This window comes from Petaurus breviceps, unplaced genomic scaffold (assembly GCF_028583685.1).
Source record: "Petaurus breviceps papuanus isolate PSGF00001 unplaced genomic scaffold, PetGlider_PUasm1.0 90625, whole genome shotgun sequence".
Lineage (NCBI taxonomy): Eukaryota > Metazoa > Chordata > Mammalia > Diprotodontia > Petauridae > Petaurus > Petaurus breviceps.
The window spans coordinates 4,064,334-4,088,007 of NW_027187289.1; the positions used below are offsets into that span (position 1 = coordinate 4,064,334).

At 39.0% G+C, this 23,674-nt stretch overlaps 1 protein-coding gene across 4 annotated transcripts in view; it reads left to right on the forward strand.

The window, feature by feature from the left end:
* PCCA (propionyl-CoA carboxylase subunit alpha) overlaps window positions 1-23,674 on the forward strand; it is a 550,597-nt gene that overhangs the window by 217,815 nt on the left and 309,108 nt on the right. For all 4 annotated transcript variants that reach the window (XR_011163584.1, XR_011163585.1, XM_069064183.1 and 1 more), the window contains one exon: window positions 12,465-12,559. Coding sequence is in view for 2 of the 4 variants with exons in the window: in XM_069064183.1 (XP_068920284.1) it covers window positions 12,465-12,559 (95 nt within the window). In the remaining 2 variants the exon portion in view is untranslated. The remainder of the gene's footprint in view (window positions 1-12,464; window positions 12,560-23,674) is intronic.

Below are 23,674 nucleotides of genomic sequence, written 5' to 3' on the forward strand. Positions count from 1 at the left end.
TTCTTTCTTTCTTTCTTTCTTTCTTTCTTTCTTTCTTTCTTTCTTTCGTTCTTTCTTTCAGCAATTAGGGTTAAGTAACTTGCTCAAGGTTACATGGCCAGTTACTTCTGGGTGTGGTGCTAAGTATCTGAGCCCGGATTCGATCCCCAGGTCATCCCGACACTGAGGCTTGTGCTCTTACTCGCTGAGCCACCTGGCCGCCCCTTATTTTTATTTTTATTTTATTTTACTTTATTTTTTTAATATATATATATACACACACATACACACACACACACACACACACACACACATATATATATATACACACACATATTTGAATATTTGATTTCAAAACTTTCAATTCCAGTTTCATTCCCCTCCCATCCCTACTGGGAAGAGACGCAATTCAGTATATGTTGCACTTGTGTGGCTAATGCAAAACAATAACATAGTAGACACATTGTAAAAGACTAATTATACTTCCCTCCCTCCCATCCCACCTCCCACCCACTCTACTCTCTCCTTTTATCCAGTCTATTTTCAAAAGTGAGTCCTTCCAACCTCCCTCCCCCCCAGCCTACCCTCCCTTCTATCATCCCCCCTCTCGTCCCCTTCCCCCCCTATTCTCCTGGAGGGTGAGATACCCTATTTAGTGTGTATTTCACTCCCTCCTCAAGCCAAATTCAATGGGAATAAGGTTGACCCATTCCCTTTTGCCTTCCTATTCTTCCCCTCCATTGTAACCATTTTCCCTTGCCTCTTCTGTATGACATAGTTTACCCCAGTTTGTCTCTCCCCATCTCCTCTCATTATATTCCTCTCACTTCTTAATTTCACCTTTTAAGTATCATTCCTTCCTGTTACATTGGACCTGTGCCCTCTATCTATGTATACCTGTAAACATATATACCCACATTCACATATGTATTCATATGCCCATATACCCTCATATGTAGACAAATATATATATTTCTAATCCCTTCAACTACTGAGAAAAGTTTCATAAATTACAATTATTGTTTTTCCATGTAGGAATGTTAATAATTCAACTTTGATAAGTTCCTTATGATTCCTTTTCCCTGTTTACCTTTTCATGCTTCTCTTGCTTCTTGTATCTGAATGTCAAATTTTCTATTCAACTCTGGTTTTTTCAGCAAGAATGCTTGAAAGTCCTCTATTCCACTGAATGATGATATTTTCCCCTGAAACATGATACTCAGTTTTGCTGGGTAGGTGACTCTTGGTTTTAATCCAAGCTCCTTTGCCCTCTGGAATATCATATTCCAAGCCCTTCAATCCCTCAGTGTAGAAGCTGCCAGATCCTGGGTTATCCTGATTGTGTTTCCACAATATTCAAATTGTTTCTTCCTGGCTGCTTGTAATCTCTCCTTAATCAGGGAATTCTGGAACCTGGCTATAATATTCCTAGGAGTTTTCTTTTTGGGATCTTTTTCAGGAGGTGATCAGTGGATTCTTTCAACCTCTATTTTGCCCTCTGGTACTAAAACATCAGGGCAGTTTTCTTTGAGAACTTCCTGGAGGATGATTTCTAGGTTCTTACTTTGATCATGGCTTTCAGGTAGTCCAATAATTTTAAAATTATCTCTCCTGGATCTATTTTCCAGGTCAGTGGTTTTTCCCATGAGATATTTCACATTGCCTTCTATTCTTTCATTTGTTTGGATCTGTTTAACAGCATCTTAATTTCTCATAAAGTCATTAGCTTCCATTTGCTCCAATCTAATTCTGAAGCAATGGTTCTCCTCATTGAGTTTTGGAGATTCTTTTTCCATCAGGCAAATTCGGCTTTTTAAGGCATTCTTCTCCTCATTGACTTTTTGGGCCTCCTTTGCCATTTGAGTCAGTCTATTTTTTATAGGTATTATTTTGCTCAGTCAGGCTGTTGACTCTCATTTCATAATTTTCTTGCATTGTTCTCATTTCTGTTCCCAATTTTTCCTCTGCTTCTCTTATTTGGTTTTCAAAATCTTTCTTAAGGTCCTCTGTGGCCTGTAACCAGCTTGTATTTTCCTTTGAAGCTTTTGGTGCAGGAGTTCTGACTTCACTGCTTTCCTCCTGTTCCATGCTTTGCTCCTTTTGGTCCCCAAAATAGGAGTGTATTGTTGGAATCTTCTGTCTGCTTTGTTTCCTTTGCCTGCTCATTTTGCCACTCAGTTACTTGACTTATGGGCTTTTTGCCACAGTAGGACTCTGCCACCAGACAGGGGAGCTTTCATTCCAAATGCTGGGGTTTTCTCAGCTGCCAGAGGTATTAGATGGGTGCCCTCTCTGAGGTCTCCACACGCTCTGGCAAGCTGGACACACACCCCAGAACCTCCATCCTAGACTGCAATCCAGATCCAAGCAGGTTAAAGCAAGAGCGATTACCCCTCAGACTGGTGCTTGGTCCCCCTACACTCTGCAGGCCAAGAGCTGAAGCCGCCACATGGCACTGGCTGGCTGTGCCAGAATATCAGCGGTTTTTCTCCCTGGGAGTAAAAGCCATGCACTCCCACTTACTGGTCCCAAAGTCCAGACTGTACTGACATCTCACTTTGTCCTTTGTGTCTATGTGTTGATAAATCTGGAAACGGCCACAGCTGCTGCTAATCTGGAGTCCCTCTGGCCAGGGTCTGGTCAGGCCTGCCCTAGGGCTAAAGCCTCAGTGTGGGGCTAGGCTCAGCTCCCAGATTGCTGTACTGGATTCCTGCCGGCCTGCTGGGGTGTCCTTGGTAGGAGGTTAGCTTCTCTGTGTCATTTTGTGGGTTCTGCACCTCCAAAGTTTGTTTAGAGTTCCCTTTTTACATGGATTGGGGAGGGTGGAAGCCGGAGCTGCAGGAAGGTCGTGCTTCTACTCCGCCATCTTGACTCTGCCCCCTCCCTTGATGGATTCTTTCAATTTCTATTTTCCTTTCATTCTAGAATATCAGGGCAGTTTTCCTTGATAATTTCTTGAAAGATGATATCTAGGCTCTTTTTTTGATCATGGCTTCCAGGTAGTCCAATAATTTTTAAATTCTCTCTCCTGGATCTCTTTTCCATGTCATTTTTTTTCAGTGAGATATTACACACTGTATTCTATTTTTTCATTCTTTTGATCTTGTTTCATAATTTATTTCTTATAAAGTCATTAACTTCCATTTGCTCCATTCTAATTTTTTTGGAGAGGGGAAGGTAGGGCAATTGGGGTTAAGTGAGTTGCTCAAGGTCGCACAGCTAGTTTTTTTGTGTTAAGTGTCTGAGGAGGCTGGATTTGAACTCAGGTCCTCCTGACTCCAGAGCTGATGTTCTATTCACTGTGCCACCTAGCCACCTTTCCATTCTAATTTTTAAGGAATTATTTTCTTCCGTGAGCTTTTGGACCTCCTTTTCCCTTTGACCAATACTGCTTTTTAAGCCATTCTTTTCCTCATTGACTTTGTGGACCTGTTTTGCCATTTGGGTTAGTCTTTTTTCCTACCATTTTTTGGGTCTCCTTTAACTGTTGACTTATTTTTCACAATCTCTTGCATGACTTTCATTTCTCTTCACAATTTTTCCTTACTTCTCTCACTTGATGTTCAGAGTCCTTTTTGAGCTCTTTCTTGTCCTGCGACTAAATCAAAATTATATTTTGATCTTCCTTGTCACCAAAATAAGATTCTATAAGCTGATTTTTTTTCCTCCTGTTTTCTCATTTTCTCAGCCATTTACTTGACTTTGTAGCTCTTTGTTAAGATAGGTCTCTGCTTCCAGTGTGGAGGGTATACTGTCCCTACAAGCTTCAGGGGTGTTGTGCAGCTGTTTTCAGAGATATTTTAGGGCCTTGTAAATTTTCAGTTCTTCAAAGGTTGTATGATGAAAAGAGAGGTATTTATTCCTCTCCTGGTCTGTGCTTTGATCTGCAAGTGACCACAAGCAGTGTTTTCTGCTGTGGAACTATGAGGAGGATTCTCTGTCCACTGCCACCACAAGCTCTGCCGTGCTAGTGCTTTTCTTCACAGCTGACTGCAACTCAGATCCTAGCACAGGCCAAGCAAGAAAATATTGCCTTAGTGCTACTAAAGAGATCCCTGCAGTCCACCTCTGATCAGCTGCTGGATCCCCCCAGGGCCTTTGAGCTGAGAGCTCTGGAAGCCGACACTGATGTTGTCCCTGTTGCCATTGCCCTGGGGCTGGGGCCGGGCTAGACCTTGCTCTTCTATCACCTGGGTATGGCAGGTCCTACTGATTTTCTCAGTTGTCTTTGGCATTTGTGGGTTGAGAAATCTGGAAACTGCCATAGCTGACAATGATTTAATCCCCTGAGCCCTTCTCTGGCCCCCTCTGTGCCAGTGTGGCCCATGCCGGACTTTGCTCTTCTCTCAGAGTGGTACAACAGACCTTTCCTCTTGACCTTCCAGGTTGTCTTGGGTTGGCAATTTGTTTTGCTCTGTCATTTTGTGGCTTCTCCTGCTCTGGAATTTGTTTAGAGTCATTTTTTACAGTATTTGGAGAGGCTTGGGGGAGAGCTTAAGCAAGTCCCTGCTTTTGCTCCACCATCTTGGCCTAAATTATCAGTCTTGAAGGCCTTGTAAAGTTAGAAGGCTTAAAAAAGTCATACACAGCATACAGCCCACCAAAGTATTTTGGGTGGCTATCATCAATTGCCTCAAACCTTTGGTGGGCTGTATGGTGGGGAGACCTGGCCTAAAATAAAATTTACTTCAATACTTTTCAAGGAACAGTTTTTAAGGAAAGAAAGGGAATCTACTTCAGTCCCTTTCCAAATGGCTACAGGAAATTTACTCTCTAATGCTGCAGGAGTGGAGAATACCCTTAGTAAGCAACTACCACTTCTAGCAGAATTGACAAAGTGATGCCAGAAACGTGAGGGGAATTTTAGGTTCACCTGTTGTTGTGTGCATCCCCTACTTCAAGGAGCTCATTATGTGCCATTCCTATCTATCTCTGCCAGTTCAACTAGTTTGGCCCTGACTCAATCCAGACCCTTCATAGTTTAGGTTTGATATTGTAACAGGAAGAGACATTCATTCATTCAGCAGTTAATAAGCAAATTTCCTTAACCTTAGCAGGAATTGAAAATTTAATAAGAATAGATACTGGGAAGCCCTTGAGTTGACTCTTCTGAACTGAGAAATCACTAGCCAGGTGTATCAAAGTCTCTCTTTCTCCTCCTGGATGCTTTGTTCTCAGGAAGTGATGTCAGCAATCTGAGGCCTTAGTTCCTTGGGACAACTGGGGCTTGAAGAATGTTCCAGTATGTTTTAAGGAAAAGACCAATCTAACTTGCATGGAAGATAAGTTAGGATATTGCTCCTAGAAATTACCCTCTTTGACTGAAGGAACGGTTTCATTTTTTTTTTCTTGTTTATCCTTAGGACCCCTAGCTCTGTGCTTGACCCTCAGAGTCTTGTTGAGTGAATTGAATAACTGAGTATTATTTCATGAATCATTTTATAGCTTTTCAATGTTCTAATACTTAAAGTGATAATATATTTTTTTGCTGTGTTTTAAGAAAGCTATTTTGTCTCATGTTTCTTTTTATGTTTAAGGTACTTTGCTAATTTACATGTTCTTTTGCATATGATTATGTACATAATCATATAGAAATGTAAAGATTATTTATAATATTCAACCATAAATGAAAAATGGGAAAAACTGGTGTAGTCAGTAAGTACCTATGTAATTTAGAGGAGGTAAAGATTATTTCTGTCTAGTAGTTAGTGAGAGCTTAATCAGGATTTCTCATTCTTGCAGGGTCTTGAAGATGGGTTAAAGATTTGGTTAGATTGATAAAAAGGGAGAGGCCATTCCGAAACTGTCAGTGAGCTTTGGTACTGACATAGGAAAGTCTGCAACTAAGTAATTTTGAGTTTTTAACTACAAATGAATCAGGGACTCTTGTTCTCTTTAACCCACAAGTCAGTTAACTAGTTAGTATTCTCTTAAATAAACCAAATGATTTCACTGTTACTCTTGCATTACTACTGCTGTACTGTGTATGCCAGTTTGGAGAAGGAATTCTTTTTTAATCAGAGGTCTTGTTTCATCATTCTGTTGTTTCTCCAATGGCATACCATACAAGTGATTCTAACATTTTCTGTTTTTGTACTTGCTTTTAATGTAATTGTATCTGTTTCTTTGGTCTCAGTTAACCATCTTCATTCTGACAAATTCCTTTTATGCTTTTTTGGGTTTATCTCATGCCAACTTTGCCTGGTTCTGTCAACTAAATTATTGTTTATGTTTTAAAATTTTTATAGGTGTTCAGTGTCATAGGTGTTTAGGTCAGATTCAATTCCTATTTGTCACTTGAACCTAGATATTTTTCACATGATTTTTATTACATTTAGTTTCAGCTCATTCATATGAGGTTAATGAGTTGTATTTTAGAATTATTTAAAGCATGCAATTTTTAGACTTTTAAATAATCAGATTATTTTGGCTTATAAAAAATAATAAGATATTTAAGACCATTAGTTTTTCCCTTTCAAGTCTCCTCCTAAAATTTCTGGAGCAGATAGGAAATGTTCTTATAATAAAATGATTATTTCTCTTCTGTGTATATGTTGTGTATGTTTTTTAGCCTTCTGTTTTGTTGTCAACATGAAGAAATTTTTTCTGAAACTTTTTTTCAGACTGAATAAGGAAGAATTAGCCTTTTTTTTTTTTAAATAGGGGCCTTTAGTAATCAAGACCCTTGGTTTAAATCTTTTACCTATAGACTTATTTGAAGTAGAGGATAGCAGGTAGGAAATAAAAAATACCAAAACCAAGGCATAAATCCAGTGATCAGCACTGGACCCATAATTTTGCTTTCCCTGAATCTCCAAAAAGATTTTTTAAGCACAATGGGATTTATAAAAAGACTTTTCTTATTTATCCATTACTAATTACTGGTTTCAGATCTGAGTTTTGCTCCTGTCTGACAGCAGGATTTCATAACCTCTGGGTGGTTTTCTTATTTTGGAACCAGTATTCTGAGGTGTCAGAGTCCTTAAGCTCTTGTTAACTGAAATAATGGTTATAGAAGGCAGTGTACTTGATTTTCTTTGTCACCCCAGAATTTCAGAGTAGATACACTTTGCATAATAATGTTATTTCAGATATTCAGGGTTTCAGTTTAGTAGATTCTGCTGGTTAATTGTTTTGTATTTTTGTTTCAAGCCTGATCTCTGAGATTTAATTGTTCATAGTTCTTATCTGACAAGAAGTCTCTGATGAGTGTGTCAGTTTTCTTAAAAGATGTTTCAGTTCTTTTTCCCAATTGAAGATACAAATTCCTTATAATGCCTCCCTTGATTTTTGTATTGAGAGCTTGAGGCATTTTGACAGCTGCTTAGTAATTTTTACTAAGAATAATTTTGATTTGTGGTATGGCCTGCTGAGATATGGGATGGAGCAAATAATTTAGACCCTTTCATGCTTAGGGGTTGACACCAAACAAGTTAAGCTTTGGCTATATTCTTTTCTCATAAACTTTATTATTTCATTGCCTCTGTGATGAATACTATCCTCTTTTATTCCATATTTCAGTTTGGAAAGGTACCATGAAGTTGATTGCTTAATGTTTCTTAACCTAGTTGCCAGAACAGCTGTTTCTCTTTTGTGATCCTACATATCTGTTGTTATAATCTATAGTGATGTATCTTCTTACAAACCGTTTATTTGTATTCATTTGACAGCCACACTTGGAAATTCTTGAAATTTTGACTTACTTTTGTATCACTTCTTAAATAATCTCTTGGATTATATTCTTCTAGAATTATTATTTATTGTAATAGTAGTGGTAGAAGAAGACTATTAGCTAGCATTTATATTGTACCTTAAGAATTGCAAAGTGATTTATGTATGTAATCTCCTTTGATCTTCTCAAGCACATTCCCTTTGACTGGGGGAGATGATTTCATAAGTACTAATTACCTGAAGCCAGAATCAAACTCACGTCTTTGAGGAAGTACTAACATTTTATAAATATTAAGCCCTCTATGATTACTTAACTTATATATTAATAGGTTACGCTGACCAATGTATACTACCTCATAGTGGCTAAACCCTAGCAAAACCCTTTCCGGTTTTGTCCACTGTTCACACAGTTGTCTGCTGTAGCATACAGAGATTGAACTGTGAAGGTATCCTTAACCTTAGGTGAAACATTATGTATAAGGAAATGGTAATGCACTAGCCTTTCTAAGAGACCAATGGACAATGAATTTCTTTGGTTAAACAAAATATATTCAAAAGCATTATGAAAAATTAGTATTATAATAACAAGGGGATTTTAAGGGAAGGTGACAGAAAGTAGATTTTGGTTCACTCAATTTTTTTGGGCAAGGATATCACAAAATATCTTTAAAGAATTAAGAGCCCTCACATAGTAAAGTGTTTGATTGTCAGATCTTGGAATTTGAAGTTAGCTCTTTTCCAAAATTATAAAGCCATAATAGTGATAAATAAAGAAATTGCTGTCAGAGAATGTTGCTTACTTTCTAAATGGACTATGCTTATGTTTTATGGTAAAATTGGTTGCTAGTTGTGAGTACTTCTTAAATTTTTTCTATGTTTGTGTCCTAGGCAGAGTGGAAAAGAATCAGAAAAGAGGGCAGAATAATAGAAAGGCCCTTAAGAATTCCTTGAGGGTCAGGATGGACAGATTGCTAAATACATAAAAACAAATCAACTTAAAGAGCATTTATTAAGCACTTAATATGTGCTAGGTAGGCATCATGCTAAAGTGCTGGGCTTACACAGGGTATGTGTAAGGGTGGTGGTGTTGAGAAGTGGGAATAAGTTGAAGAAGACTGGAAGGTATGAGGATTATTAAGAAATTTCAATATTAGATGGTTTCATATATTATCCTCGAGGCAGTAGGGATCTACTGAAGTTTATTGAGTGGTGGGGGAGGGAGCGATATGGAAAAGATCCACACTTTAGAAAGATCACTTTGATGGCTCAGTGGATAGATTGGAGTGATTAGAGAGAGTGGAGGCAGAAAGACTAATTGGAAGGTTATTGTCATAGGCGTGATGTGATGAGTGCCTTCGCTGTAAATGGTGGCAGTGTCAGAAGAGAGTATATGAGTGATTGGAGATAGACCTGATAGGACTTGGCAGCCAGCTGGAATTTGAGGTAAAAGCGAAGAGTTGAGGATGACACATAGCTTGTGATTCTCAGTGACTTAAAGGGTGGTGGTATCTTTGACTTATGCCAAGTACTGTGCTAAGTGCTGGGGGGTACAAATGCAAGCAAGGTAGTTCCTGCCATCAAGGAGCTCACTGTTTTTATTTAAGCAATCAGGGTTAAGTAACTTGCTTAAGGTTCCAAGGCCAGTTATTTCTGGGTGTGGTGCTAAGTATCTGAGCCCAGATTCGATCCCCCAGGTCATCCTGACACTGGGGCTGGTGCTCTTACTCGCTGAGCCACCTGGCCGCCCCTAAGCAATTGGGGTTAAGTAACTTGTTCAAGGTTACATGGCCAGGTGTTTCTGGGTGGGTGCTAAGTGTCTGAGCTCGGATTCAATCCCCAAGTCATGCCGACACTGGGGCTGGTGCTGTTACTCGCTGTGCTACCTGGCTGCCCCAAGGAGCTCACTTTCTAAAGGGGAAAATACCCCCCCCCCCACACACACACATGTGCACTTGTTTGCATTTGTGTATTTATGCTAGGAAGCAGAAGCATGTGGAATGGTGAGAGTTGCAGAATTGTGATGACTATTGAAAATAGGCCAACCAATTGAGTAATTAGGAAAGCACTGATAATTTTTGATAGATGTTTTAGTCATGTGGTTAGAACTTGATTACAAGGGGTTGATAAGTGAATAGTAGGTGAAAAGGTGGAGCAATGTTCATAGATTTTGTTTTTTTAGGAATTTGTTTCTGAAATGATTTGTCCTAAACCAAAGCAACTCTTCCAGATGCTGCTTTTTCTGTTAAGGGCTGTTCCATTCTTCCAGTCATCTGAGGCTTGTCCTTAACTCTTCACACTCATTTATTCCTTACCCTCCTTGAATTGGCAAATTTTAAAATTCTCAGTTGACTTTTGTATTAATATTTTTCTCTTCACTTAGACTATAACAAATACTTTTAAGACCCATAGTACCTCTTGCCTGGGCAATGGCAGTAGTTCCATAATTGATAACCTTGCATCTATTTTTCTGCTCCGTGCCCCATCTTCCACACACCTACTGAATGTAAAACTAAAACATAGTTCCAATTACGTTACCCTTTTGCTTCAGTGGCTTCCTGATGTCCTTAGAATAAAACACAGACTCCTCTGTTTGACAGATCAAGCCTTTCATAATCTAGGTTTCAGTGTGTTTTACCAGCTTGGTTTCATAGTACCCCCCTCTCATAATCTGTGTTTTACCTAAACTGACCCATTGCTTTTTTCCTTCTGTGAACATGTTATCTCTTTCTTCCTCACCTTTGCTTCTCAAAATCTGTATCATCCTTCAAGTCTTAGCTCAAGTGCTGCCCCCTTCAAGGGACCCTTTCTTATTTTTCCATTTCTTTAAAATAATTAATCTGTTTTTAAAAAAAAATTACTAAAAAGCTACTATCCTCCCCCATCTCATTGAATAAAAAAAAGAAATCCTTTTTTTAAACAAATGTATGCATAGCCAAGCAAATACAATCTTCACATTGTCTGCTTTCAATACATGATTTTCTGCACTCTGAATCCGTCATCTCTCTGTCAGGTGGTAGGTAGCATTGTTGGTCCTTTGAAATCATGGTTAGATACTGTATTGATCAAAGCTATTCAGGTTTTCGGGAATTTTTTTTTCTTTGTAATGTTATTTTCCTTGTGTAAATTGTTCTGGTTCTGCTCACTTCATATAAATCTTTTCATCATTCCTAATGCATCATAGGATTTTATTTCATTCTTATGCCATACTTTTTTTTTAGCCATTCCCCAGTTGATTTTATGCCACCATTACGTATCCCCTGCATGTAAATTTCTTTAGGAAAAGAATTATCTTTTGTTTTTATAACCTCAGTTTCTGGCACTTATATGCTTAGTAAATGATTGTTAATTGACATATTGACTGACATTAGTTTGAGGGCATTGGCTGTTTTAAGTGAAAAGTGTTTTAAGGATGGGGGACACCTGGGCATTTTTGAAAGAGCCAGTAGAACCAGGAGAGCCAGGAGAGGTTGTAGATGAAAGAGATGGTAATCAAAGGGGTAAACTTTTGGGGGACTTGGAAGGGATAGTATTAAGGGTATGTATAAATAGGTTTTTCTAGGCAAGGAGAATAACTGTGTCAGAAAGTGGTGATGATATAGAAGGATTTTAAAAGGAAGCAATTTGTCTTCATTTTTTTTCTACCAAAGAATCTTGTATATTAATAATTAGGATGAAAGATAGCATGTAATAAGAGAAACTTGCTTTACTGAGTCAGATTTTAAATTAATAACCATATTTATATAGAACATTAGGGTTTGGTAAGATATTATATGCCAAGAATATAAGATAGATAGTACAAGTGTCATCATCTCCATTTTATGCTGAGGAAATAAGCTCAGAGAGAATAAATGACTTAGTCATGGTCATACACCTATCATGTTTTAGTTCTGAGATTTGAAACTATGTTTTGTTTCTATTGCTAACACTCTTAGCACAGTATGCCTTTCTGCTTCATGTGTAACAAAAAATAAACTTGGTGGGATCTTTTATTTTCTTTCTTGTTCATGGAATTCAGTGTCTGAATATTTGTTATGCTTTATAACATCATTTGCAAAAGCCTGCCTATTTCCCTTGTCAGTGTTTCATTAAGGATTTCCCCATTGCATGTACAGTATATAGTCGTAAGAATTTTGTGTAGTTGGAAAAAATAGGCATAACGGTTAGTGGTTCCTTCTCAACTGCCATTTGATTGATAAAAACTGTGATTTTTTTTCCCCTCTATTTCTTTGGTATCCTCCCCGCTTTGAGAAGTTTTGAAAATGAATTCCTTAGAATCTTCAAAATTGTTCAATCTCCATAGACTTTTCCTCTCTACCTTTGGCTATATCCAGTCATTTCATCATCTTAATGCCATTTTTATTTCCTCATTTTGTAAATTGCTTACTTGTATGTTAAAGTCTAAATATGGTAGTTCTTTTGTCATCAGTGATGAGAATGCATTGCCACAGGAGAAGGATATAGGAATGAAGACTGTTTTATATATCTTTGTTTTATGTTTTTTTAGGATCAAACAATTCTTCTATGTTATTTTTTTGAGAGGGTCTAAGAGAAGGGAGCATACTTTAGTTCACTTTGAGGTTTCTTCCTTGCATCTTTCTGGCTTCATATTTAGGAACAACTCACTCAACCTCTCTGGATCTTAGTTTCCTTATATGTCAATATGTCAACCTGTTATCTTGAGGATCCCATGAAATGATGAATGTAAAATATCTTAAAAATCTTAAAATAGTATATTATAAATGTCAGCTGGTCCTATCAGTATGTACTTTGTATCCAAAAAAGTGTAATTATTTAAAATTGTTTGGTTCTCATAGGTTTTAGGTGATAAACATGGAAATGCTTTGTGGCTTAATGAAAGAGAATGCTCAATCCAGAGAAGAAATCAAAAGGTAGTGGAGGAGGCACCAAGGTAAGTTTCCATTGTTGATGGCCTTTGGTGTGATAATTCTGGGGGAATTTTTTGCTTTTGTGTGTTGCATATCATTTCCATAGGATGTTTTCTTTTCTATACTTTAAGAAAAATAAAGACTGACTTAGTGGATATAATAATAATTTTTAAAATATCCATTAATTTGCCCAAGTTGATAGCTCATTTAACTTCGTTGACTGAGGCTGGGTGTCAGTGTATGTATGTATGCAGCAAGTTGATGTATGCTAGAATAAGTAGTATTCCCAATATGCAAATTCTTGATGTTCATTGGGATAGAGCCAGAAAATAATGATGAGTTTATTAAGTTGTAAGAAGGCCTTCCCTGGGAGTTTCTAGTGCTTTTACAACTTAATGATATATTGGATCATAAATTTTATGTTGAATTTTCCGATGTTGCTTTGTGACTTAGATCATCTACTAGCCTGGTGTAACAGAAAATAGTACAATATACTGAGGTATACAGGTATTATGGGAAGATTAGTATCTCTGCTGTGAAGGCTGCTGGGCCCTCTTCATGACTGCTTTTCGTGTTTGGTGTCCAACTGGTCACCCAACGCTCATCTTTGACTCTACAAAGCAAGAGCATAAGCAGCAGCCACTCTCTGGGAGACTATTTGTGTAGATGGGCTAAAGCAGTTTGAGGGTAACCGATGGAACTAAAACCTTTCCATAAGTTAGGGAAATGTGTACCCAAACACGTGAGTACTTCCCCAGAAGAATGGGTGCATGAGAGCAGTTTGTTTCAGTGGCCATGAAAATGGCTGAAACAGGTTTTGTGGAGTGCTTAGAATTTGATTAGACATTGGAGATGCCAGGATCATCTGCTCCATCCCAAACCATCTCTGGTTGTCTTAATTTTTTTTCTTGCCACTGGGACTTCTGTGACAGGAAGAGAGAGGCAGGCTGATGATTTTGTTGAACTCTGCTTTTCTTAAATCTTATTTATGTATGAATACAAAGACATTGCCCATACCATTTTGTGATTTTTACCTACCTTAAAGTCTTGTGGCAACAGGAAAGTGATGAAGCAGCAGATGTGTATATACTGGGAGCTGCAGTCACAGTGCTGAACACAGGGACTCATGCCATAGAGTCATCATCTCTCTGGATTGATGTAGCAGTGGGATTTAGCTACCCCCTGGGTTTATGAGTAGCCTTTTTTAAGGACCACACCAGTCTCCTCCTGGCATGAGGAAGGGGCTACAAAAAGTGCCCTAAAAATTGTCTACTTCACCTAATCTAACCCTGGCCTACTTACTGTAGCAGGCAGGGATCCAACTCTGTCTAGGAAACACAAAAAAATGTATAAAAACTTTTGTGAAGATGATTCACATTGGTTCACCATTGGTACCTAGAATATGCACATGTTTGTGAACAACATAAAATCTAGTAGACCTGATAGATGAGCAGCTCTTGCTGTGAGTAAACTCAGCAGGTATCACATCCAAATAGCAACCCTGAGTTAAACAAGGCTAGTGAATGAAGGCTAACTTACCAAAGTCAGAGCTAGGTATGTTTTTCTGGAGTGGTTGCAGTGATGGTAAATGCCATTAAGCTGGTGTAGGTTTCACAATCAGTACTAATCTAGTCAACAAGCTTTTGTGCCTCCCAAAAGGACTGAGTGACAGGCTCATGACAATGAGATTGCCCTTTTCTGGAAAACACCATGCCACCATCATCAGTGCTTATGTTCCATTATGATGAACACTGATGAGGTCAAAGAAAAATTTTATGAAGACCTGGAGACCCTCATCATCAATGTGCTGAAAAAGGACAAGTTTATAATTCTGGTGACTTAAATTCTAGAGTAAGCACAGACTATCAGGCATAGTGGAGTTCCTTGGGAGGTGGGTAGTCAGAAACAGCAACAGTGTAAAGCCAAGCACAAGCAGCTTTCCAGAGCATTCTGTGTTCTGTTCCAGAGTGTTCTTTCCAGAGTACTGCTGTGTACAGCTTTCAAGGTTCTGATTACATAGTATAGCGAACTCTCTATTTATTCAATAACAAATCAGAGCAAAACATTCACAGAAAATCAAGGTAAAGCATTCACAATGTTAAAATTCATCACAGAACATCAAAATACAGTATTCACCATGACACAAATCAACAACTTATCACTAAAATGCCAAAATCCTTAATTCGATCATAAAATACAAAAGTAAAAGTTATTCACCCCTAGATAACAGTAAATCATAATCTTCTCAGTCAGTACACAGTATCCAAGTAAAGTCTTCTTTTAGCTTGACTTGAGGCTGCTTCTCTGCTTCCATGGTTCTTCTTCCATGCTCCCAGCTCCTATCTGAATCCATCCAACTTTCACCTGGGTTCAAAGGCAAGTGGCTCCCAGTTCCATGTCCAGCTCCTTGTCCAATTTGTCTAGTTTCTTGTCCAGCCCGTTCCATATCTAAGCTCACAGTGTTCAGTCCATCTCAGATCCTTCACAGTCTCTGTTCCTGGGAAACAAGGTTTAACAAAGCCACAAGGACATTCATACACATTTCCGGCACCATCATCAATTCACTGTCTGCCTGTGTTTGTGAGTGTTCTGGCCCAGATGAGTAAATGCCAGGCTGTACATCAAATCTCTGAAAGCTGTCTACTCCTTTTCTTCTCTACTGCTGCCAAGCATGTATTGGCTCATTTTTACCTCTAAGTTAGTAACAAACTGTTCATCCTTGTAGAAGTGCTCCAATCTGTCAACATTAAGTTTTCTGGTAGCCTTGGGGCTGCCACTTTTGTTGAATGCAGATGTTTATCTTTGGAAAGGATAAGTATCAGACGCATCAACAAGGTCTGAGAACTCAACACAAATCATCAACATACAAATCAACACAGACCCACAAAAAAGGTTCAAGAGGTCAGCACAGATCATCAGTAAAGTCCTGGATCTTCAAAACCCTCTTCCAGGACTTCTGTAAACATACAGGCTTCCAGTAAGGTCCCAGGGCTTCTGTACAAAGTATCACAAACAAATATCAACACAGACAGAGCAGACAGTTTTCTCCTTCTTGACTCTGTCACCACAAGAGTCCTCTTCTTAATTTTTCTGTCTCAAGCCTGGAAATTCTCCTTATATATGGTCATTATCTCCTCCCCTTCCTGTTGCAGGATTTCATGAGTTCTAGGGTTCATAAGTTGTGGGGTTCACAGGTTCTGTTTCTTAACCGACTTGATACAAGGCTCAAAAGAAACTTGAACTGAAACAAGGTGTTAACTACTTCTTTGCTTGCCATTACGAACAGCAGCGGTTACTTACTACTGAATACCCTTGCATGTCATGACGTTCTCATCAACTACTCTGTCTTTGGTTTACCTAAACACTATAAAACTTAGTGGATGTACCCTTGCAGCAAATGTTGGCATTTAGTAGACTTTTCATTTTAAGGAGAAGAGACAGGATGTGAGAGTGACAAAGGCAATGTATGGTTCAGATTGTTAGACTGATCATGGACTTATCCTCTCCTACATAAACATTTGCATTTAGGGGTGGCCAGGTAGCATAGCAAGTAAGAGTACCGGCTCCAGTGTCAGGATGACCTGAGGATAGAATGCCGGCCTCAGACACTTAGCACCCACCCAGAAACACCTGGCCGTGTAACCTTGATCAAGTTACTTAACCCCCATTGCTAAAAAAAAAAAAAAGAAAGAAAGAAAGAAAAAAAAAAGCTAACATCTATACAATATAAAACTTTAGGGGCGGCCAGGTAGCACAGCAAGTAAGAGCTCCGGCTCCAGCATCAGGACAACCTGGGGATTGAATCCAGGCTCCGACACTTAGCACCCACCCAGAAACACCTGGCCGTGTAACCTTGAACAAATTACTTAACCCCGATTGCTTAGGGGAGGCCAGGTGGCTCAGCGAGTAAGACCACGGGCTCCAGTGTTGGGATGACCTGGGAATTAAATCTGGGCTCAGATACTTAGCACCACACCCAGAAATAACTGGCCTTGTAACCTTGAGCAAGTTACTTAACCATAATTGCTTTAAAAAAAAAAAAACAAAAGCAAACATTTTCATTCAACAAAAGTGGAAGCCCCAAGGCAAGGTAACTACCAGAAAACTTAATGTCAACAGATTAGAGCACTTCTTCAAGGATGAACAGTTTGTTGCTAACTTAGAGATAAAACTGAGCCAACACATGCTTGGCAGCAGTGGAGAAGAAAAGGAGTAGATAGCTTTCAGATATTTGATGTACAGCCTGGCATTTACTCATCTGGGCCAGAACACTTGGAAATATCAAGATTGGTTTGATGAAAATTATGGGAAAATTCAGAAACTGGTAAAAAATGAGAAATCCACAGGGTTTGCAAATAGGATAGTTTGTCCATCTCTAAGAAGGCAACATTTAATTTCATCAGAAGTAAAGTGCAGGTTAAGCTTAGACAAATGCTCATGCAAAAACTGACTGAAGTCTTCTAGGTTATATGGCAAGAGGAGGGTATTTCCCCAGGAGTTCAAGGACATATTTTCCATCTCTATAAAGGAAAAGGAAATAATTTGTTCTGTGACAGTGTGATAGTAATGGCAATTAAAGATTCCCCTGTATTGGCTTGATTTTCAAATTGATTGTGTTAAAACCCAGAGCTTGTTAATCCCACCTGTGGGATGGACTTGTTGATGTGAAAAGAAAGTCCTGAACTGGGAGGAGCTGGTGAGGTAGATTTGAAGAGACAAGAGAGAGGCGGAAGATCTTTTTGGAAGCAGCACCTCGTGGAGAGAAAGAAACTAAGAGAATTGCTGGGGGCCGCTTTGAATTGCCCTGGACTTTTGAGACCTGCCCCCTGAGCTGCCAAGGACTGAGGAGACATGGCTGTTTTGCTGGTACTTTGTCTGTCTGTTTTGATGTTGTTTTGCCAGATTTGTCCACTGGTGAAAGACAGTCCTTTTGTTGAAGAAGTCCTGGAACCTGGCTGTTTGCTAAGAAGCCCTGAGGCTGTCCTTCAGACAGAGAGTGAATACTGTCCACTGGTGAGGGACTGTGCTGTTGTTGCAGGGGTCTGGAGACTGTCCTGCAGACAGAATGAATACTGTCCACTGGTGAAGGACAGTACTGTTGTTGCAGGGGTCTGGAGACTGTCCTGCAGACAGAGTGAATACTGTCCACTGGTGAAGGACAATGCTGTTGTTGCAGGGGTCTGGGAACCTTTCTGTTGGTTCGGAAGCCCTGAAGAAGGATTTTCTTGTTGTATGTTTACAGAAATCCTGGGAGAGGGCTTTGCTAATGTGTTCAGGGGTTCTAGGACTGTTCTACAGACAGAGGATAAATTCATGAAGGGACTGGCAATGTATCTTGTGGCCTTGCTAAGCCTTGTCTCCCCAGGAACTAAGATTGCTGAGAACTTGCCTCGTGTCAAGATGAAGAAAAGAGCTCCATTTGGGTATTAAGTGCTGTGTTTAAACTTGATGTAACTCTGGGGTAGATTCAATTGTGATCCAGGGGTGGGGAACTTTTGACCTTATGTTTGGAAACTAATCTCCATTTGAGAAGAGGGGCTTTGTGGTGGACTTAATTAAGGTATAGCCTAGGGGTGGAGAAGTATTTAGAACAGAGACTTTGTAATTGATTGAATGATTGGAAGATCCTGGGGTGGGGTAGTACTTGGAGATTATTTAATCACACTTAGTAAATGCTGTATTTGGAATGATGTCATGTTTTGATCTTCTCTGTTCTGGGTTTGTTACTGAATAAAATAGAGAGCACCTATGCTGGTATTTTGAACCTGGGAAGTTGCCTTTGCTTGGTATTATATTACAGACAGTCATGATGTGGGGGATCTCTTGGTCACTGTTTACAAGATTCTTGACAGAGTCCTCCCTAAGAGACTGATCTGGTGGTCATCAGCATGAAAGCCAGTGTGATTTCAGAAAGGGCTGAGGAGCAGTTGTTATGGTGTTTGCTGCCCGACAAGACCAGGAGAAATACAAGGAGCAGAATACAAGTCTATACATAAGATTCACTGATTTAATCAAGGCCTTTGATACTGTCAGTCATGAGGGTTTATGGAAGATCATAGCAAAATTTGTTGCCTGGAGAAGTTGATCAGTATTGTATGCCATTTCTGCAATAGCATGATTGTATGGACCATATGTTGGTGCTTTCCCACTTAACAGTGGAGTGAAGCAGGACTATGTGCTTGCTGCCATGCTTTTTAGCATGATGGTTCCAGTGATGTTGTCAGATACCCTCAACAAAAACAAAAACGGCATCAAGGTTGCCGATGATAAATTATTTAAATTGAAAAGGTTACAAACCAAGAGTAATGTGGAAAGAAAGTTGACTTTTTTGTTTGTAGATGATTATGAACTCAGTGCAGCCTCTGAGGCTTAGATACAAAAGTATGCATTGATTCTCTGCTGCTTTTGCTAATTTTGTTCTGACAGCTAACATGAAGAAAACAGTTTCTCCACCGAGCCAGTACCACACCATCCACATGTGGAACCACGAGTAACAGCAAAGGGAGAAGTTTTGAATTCTGTGAATAAGTTTCTTTCCCTTGGCTGTATACTTTCCAGGGTTGTACTCATAGATGATGAAGTGTACATGCATGTTACTAGAATAGCTCTGTTTGGGAAGCTCTGAAGACAGTGTGGGAGAGAAGTAGTAGGATACCCATGAAACTGAAGGTCTACAGAGCCATTGTGCTGATCTTGTTGTTGTATGCTGTAATGCCATGCACAGAAGCTTTCCAGAACTGCTACTGTGAACAGCTTTTTTTAAGGTTCATCAGAACCTTCAGTGATCACTCTATTCGATAACAAAAGCAAAACATCCATGGAAAATCAAGGTACAGCATAATTCAAAATACAGCATTCACAATATTTCAACTTATCACAGAAAATCACAATATAATATTCACAACATAGTCTCAAAATAGTCACTTTTAAGTTAATTCAATCAGTCACTTATCAGTAGTATCAAGGTACACAGTCAAAGTCTTCCACTCCTGGGGCAAAGTCTTGATTAACTCAATTAGTCACTTAGCAGTAGTCTCAAAGTCTTCCACTCTTAGGGCAAAGTCTTGATTAACTCAATTAGTCACTTATCAGCAGTCTCAAAGTCTTCCACTCTTGGGGCAAAGTCTTCTATTTATTTATTTAAGCAATTGGGGTTAAGTAACTTGCTCAAGGTTACATGGCCAGGTGTTTCTGGGTGGGTGCTAAGTGTCTGAGCATGGATTTGATCCCCAGGTCATCCTGACACTGGGGCTGGTGCTCTTACTCGCTGTGCTACCTGGCCGCCCCTTGGGGCAAAGTCTTGATTAACTCAATTAGTCACTAATCAGTAGTCTCAAAGTCTTCCACCCTTGGGGCAAAGTCTTGATTAACTCAATCAGTAATCAGTAACAATAGTCAAAGTACAATCAGTCATTTATTCAGTCACTTAATCAGTCATTTATTCAGTAAATAATTCAGTAAATTCAGCTAAGTGTCATTCACAAAACCCTCCACCCCTTAGGTCACTAGTAAACTATAATCCCATTAATTACTCAGTACCCAAGGAGAGGTCTTTTCTTCATCTTGACTTGGGGCCTGTTCTCAGATTCCCTGCATCCCCTTCCATGGTCCTCGATTCTACCTGGATTCAATGGCAGACAGCTCCCAGTTCCTTGACCAGCTTTCTGGGGAGGTCCTGCTCCACACTGGTGTTCACAGGGTTTGGTCCATGTCAGCTCCTTAACCATTTCTGCTCCAAGGAATTCAAGGCTCAACCAAGCCACAGACAAGCAAAGTCTTAGCATCCTGGTCATGCTTCAGTCACCTGGGCTCCTGACTCCTGGGCTTCTGGGCTCCTGGCTCCTGGGCTCCTGGCTCCTGGCTCCTGGGCTCTGGGACTCCTGGGTTCCTGGCCCCTGGGCTCCTGGGCTCTGGGGCTCCTGGAATCCTGGCTCCTGGGCTCTTGGCCTCCTGGCTCTGGGCTCCTGGGATCCTGTTCAGAAGAAGCTCCACCAAGACAAGTTTTCAGGACTCAATTCTCCATTCTTCTGTAGCTGTTCTGTCACCAGATCTCAGTCCGAAGGAAATTCTGACTGTGCCTCTCTGGGACTTTTTTATATACACAGTACTACCTACTTCACTTCCTTCAACCAGCCTCTTCCTGTTACATCAGTTAACAGGAGACTGGAGTTGATACCTTCTGTTCCCCCAATCAGAGGCTTGATGTTACTAAGTGTTAAGTACCTGCTACTTTTGCCAACACATCAAAATTACATTACCATTACATATGCCTATGACACCTGGATGGTATACCAGTGCCATGCCAGGGAACTGAATAGCCTGTCTTTGAATTGTCTTAGGAAGATTCTCAAAATCACTTGGCAAGATAAGGTACCAGACATGGAAGTCCTTTCTTGAGCTTAACTGCCAAGCTTCAAACTCTTCTTTAGAGGGCACAGCTCCATTGGGCTGGTCACATTGTTCAAATGCCAAACAAGTTTGCCCAAAAGACTGTTTCACAGAGAACCCACACAAAGCAGGCGCTCACGTGGAGGTCAGAAGAAGCATTACAAGGATGCTCTCCGTGCCTCTGAAGAACTTTGGAATTGATTGTGAGAAGTGGGAGACACTTACAAAGGACTGCCCAATGTGGTGTGCCCTCATTGAAGAAGTCACAGTGCTCTATGAGAAAAGCAGAATTGCAATAACTCAAAAGCAATCTGATATGTGCAAATTTTGAGACACCTCTACTCCAGGTGTTCTTATGGACTGTGTATGTCTGAGGTAGAGCTTGCCAACCTTGTGTTGGTCTGATCAGACACAGCCAGACACATTGTTTCTTGACCCCAACATAGGGATGTCATTGTGGTCCTCTTTGAGCATGAAGGACAATAGACATAATATGCTAAGGGAGATATTTCATTGTGTTATTACTGGGGAAGAAAGTAACCTTACAATTTGTTCAGGTTTCCTATTATAAAATATCGTGGATAACTTCAAAAACAAGTTGAACTTATGTTACAGAAATAAAGTAACACTGATTTTATTAATCACTGTATAGTGTAGATAATCCTTGATTCAGTCACATTTATTATTAATTTGATGGACACCTACCCATATCCTAGTCCTTTTTTCCTCCTTAAATGTAATTAAAGGAATCATAATTTTTTTGATCCTTTGAGAACATGAGAATAAAATATAGTGTTTATTTGTTTTTTGTCGTGGTGTTTTACTGAGTCAATTACATAGGTAATATTAAAGTGGATTGTATTTACCCAGTTGAGCAGAGTGAGTGTTGCCATCCTGAGTATTTAGCATTGTATAAGTAAAAAAAATGACCAACTCTACATAGTTAAAGTGATATAATAGTTATTTATTTTCCTAATAAACTAAAATACTAAAATTTTCCTTCATAATATTGTACAATTTTAGAGCTAAATGGAAATTTAATAATTAAGTAGGCCAAAACTTTACTATGCTAATGTGGCCATTATTTGGAGTTGTAAATGTATTCAAAAGATGAAAAGATTTGTTTAAAAGTTATATATTGTAAATGAGCAGGGCTGGAACTAGAACCTGGGTCTCCTGATTCCTAGTACAATGCTTTTTTCATATTTAACTACACATATTTTTCCCTTTATAAAAAGTTCTATAAAATGGATATTTTTTCTTCTGTTTTTATTCTGCTTGACCTCTCTGCAGAATTTGATACTTTTGACCACTCTCTACTTCTAGTTTTTTCAGGAGCCTTTGTTGGATCATCATTTCTCTCTTCACACTTTCTTGGTGGTCTAATGAATTCCTCTTGGTTCAGCTCTCTTTTGTCTTCAGGTCACTTTCTGATTTGTACTATGTTTTACTATGTTATACCTTTTGAATATCATGGTGACCCTCATTCCTGAAGGCTATAATCTCAGTAGGCATATGTTCTTGATCCTGCCAAGCAAGAAAAGCTTTCCAAATAGATAAGGCAACAGACTTTGTCTTCTGATGGCCTTAGTATCCTAAGTATGGAGAAACTTATCAGAAGGTTGATTAACAGGTAATTTTTTTTTGGTGACTATAGGTTATGAATTATTTCCTGCTAAGTTATGGAAGGTGTTACAATGTGCCTTAGTTGATGGTTTACTTATTGATATTAAATAGTTAATCTTGGAAGATTGAAGTAAGAAGCAAAAATGATTTTCCTTCATTTCTATCTATATGTTTATGTGTAGTTTCATCTACATATAAATTTTATCTATGGTTATTGGAAAAGATGTTTTCAGTGAAATAATAGTATTAGGTTCAGATACACAGAAAAACACAGAAAGAAAAAGTGCTATGCTCTTGGAATGAAGAATGTTGCCTTGGAGTCTCTAAGATGAGTTACTTAAGTAGGGTTTGAGATCTTCTAATGGAATTGGGTTATCATGTATTAGTTTATTGAGATTTAAGAGTCAGAGGTTATCAGTTTGAATTACATCTGCTAATGTTATAATCTTGGGCAAGTCTATGAATCACCATAGACCTCTGTTTCCTCATCTATAAAATAAAAGCTTGGCTTAGATGATTTTTCAGGACCTTTCCAGATCATATTTGAGTATTTGAAAACATTGTTATGAAGGGTAATCTTACATTTACATCAGTGGCTTGATAAAATGATTGTTCAGTGTTTTGATAGGTTTTTAAAGTTTGTGTTAGTTTTCTGGTTATTAGTCATATCCCTTTAGAGAGAAGAAACTTATAAAAAAGATAATGAAAATGGTAGTACTTCTTGCTTTCATGGCATAAGAATATTGAAAGATAGGCATCATATGTCTTAGTTAGGGTTTACCTTTGCAGATAAAATATCAAATCTTGAAGCATTGAAATAAGCAAAAAAAAATGATTGTTCAGGGTTTCAGATCTGCACGTTGTTCTTTTGCATACCCAGATCTAAAATTTTCAGTTTTGTGACGTACTTGAAAAAAGAAATTGAAGAGTTACACATTCATTTATTACAACATATAATAATAAAATCTGGGGTGGCCAGGTAGCACAGCGAGTAAGAGCACCAGCTCCAGTGTTGAGAAGACCTGGAGATCGAATTCTAGGCTCAGACACTTAGCACCCACCCAGAAACACCTGGCTATGTAACCTTGAGCAAGTTACTTAACCCCAATTGCTTAGGGGCGGCC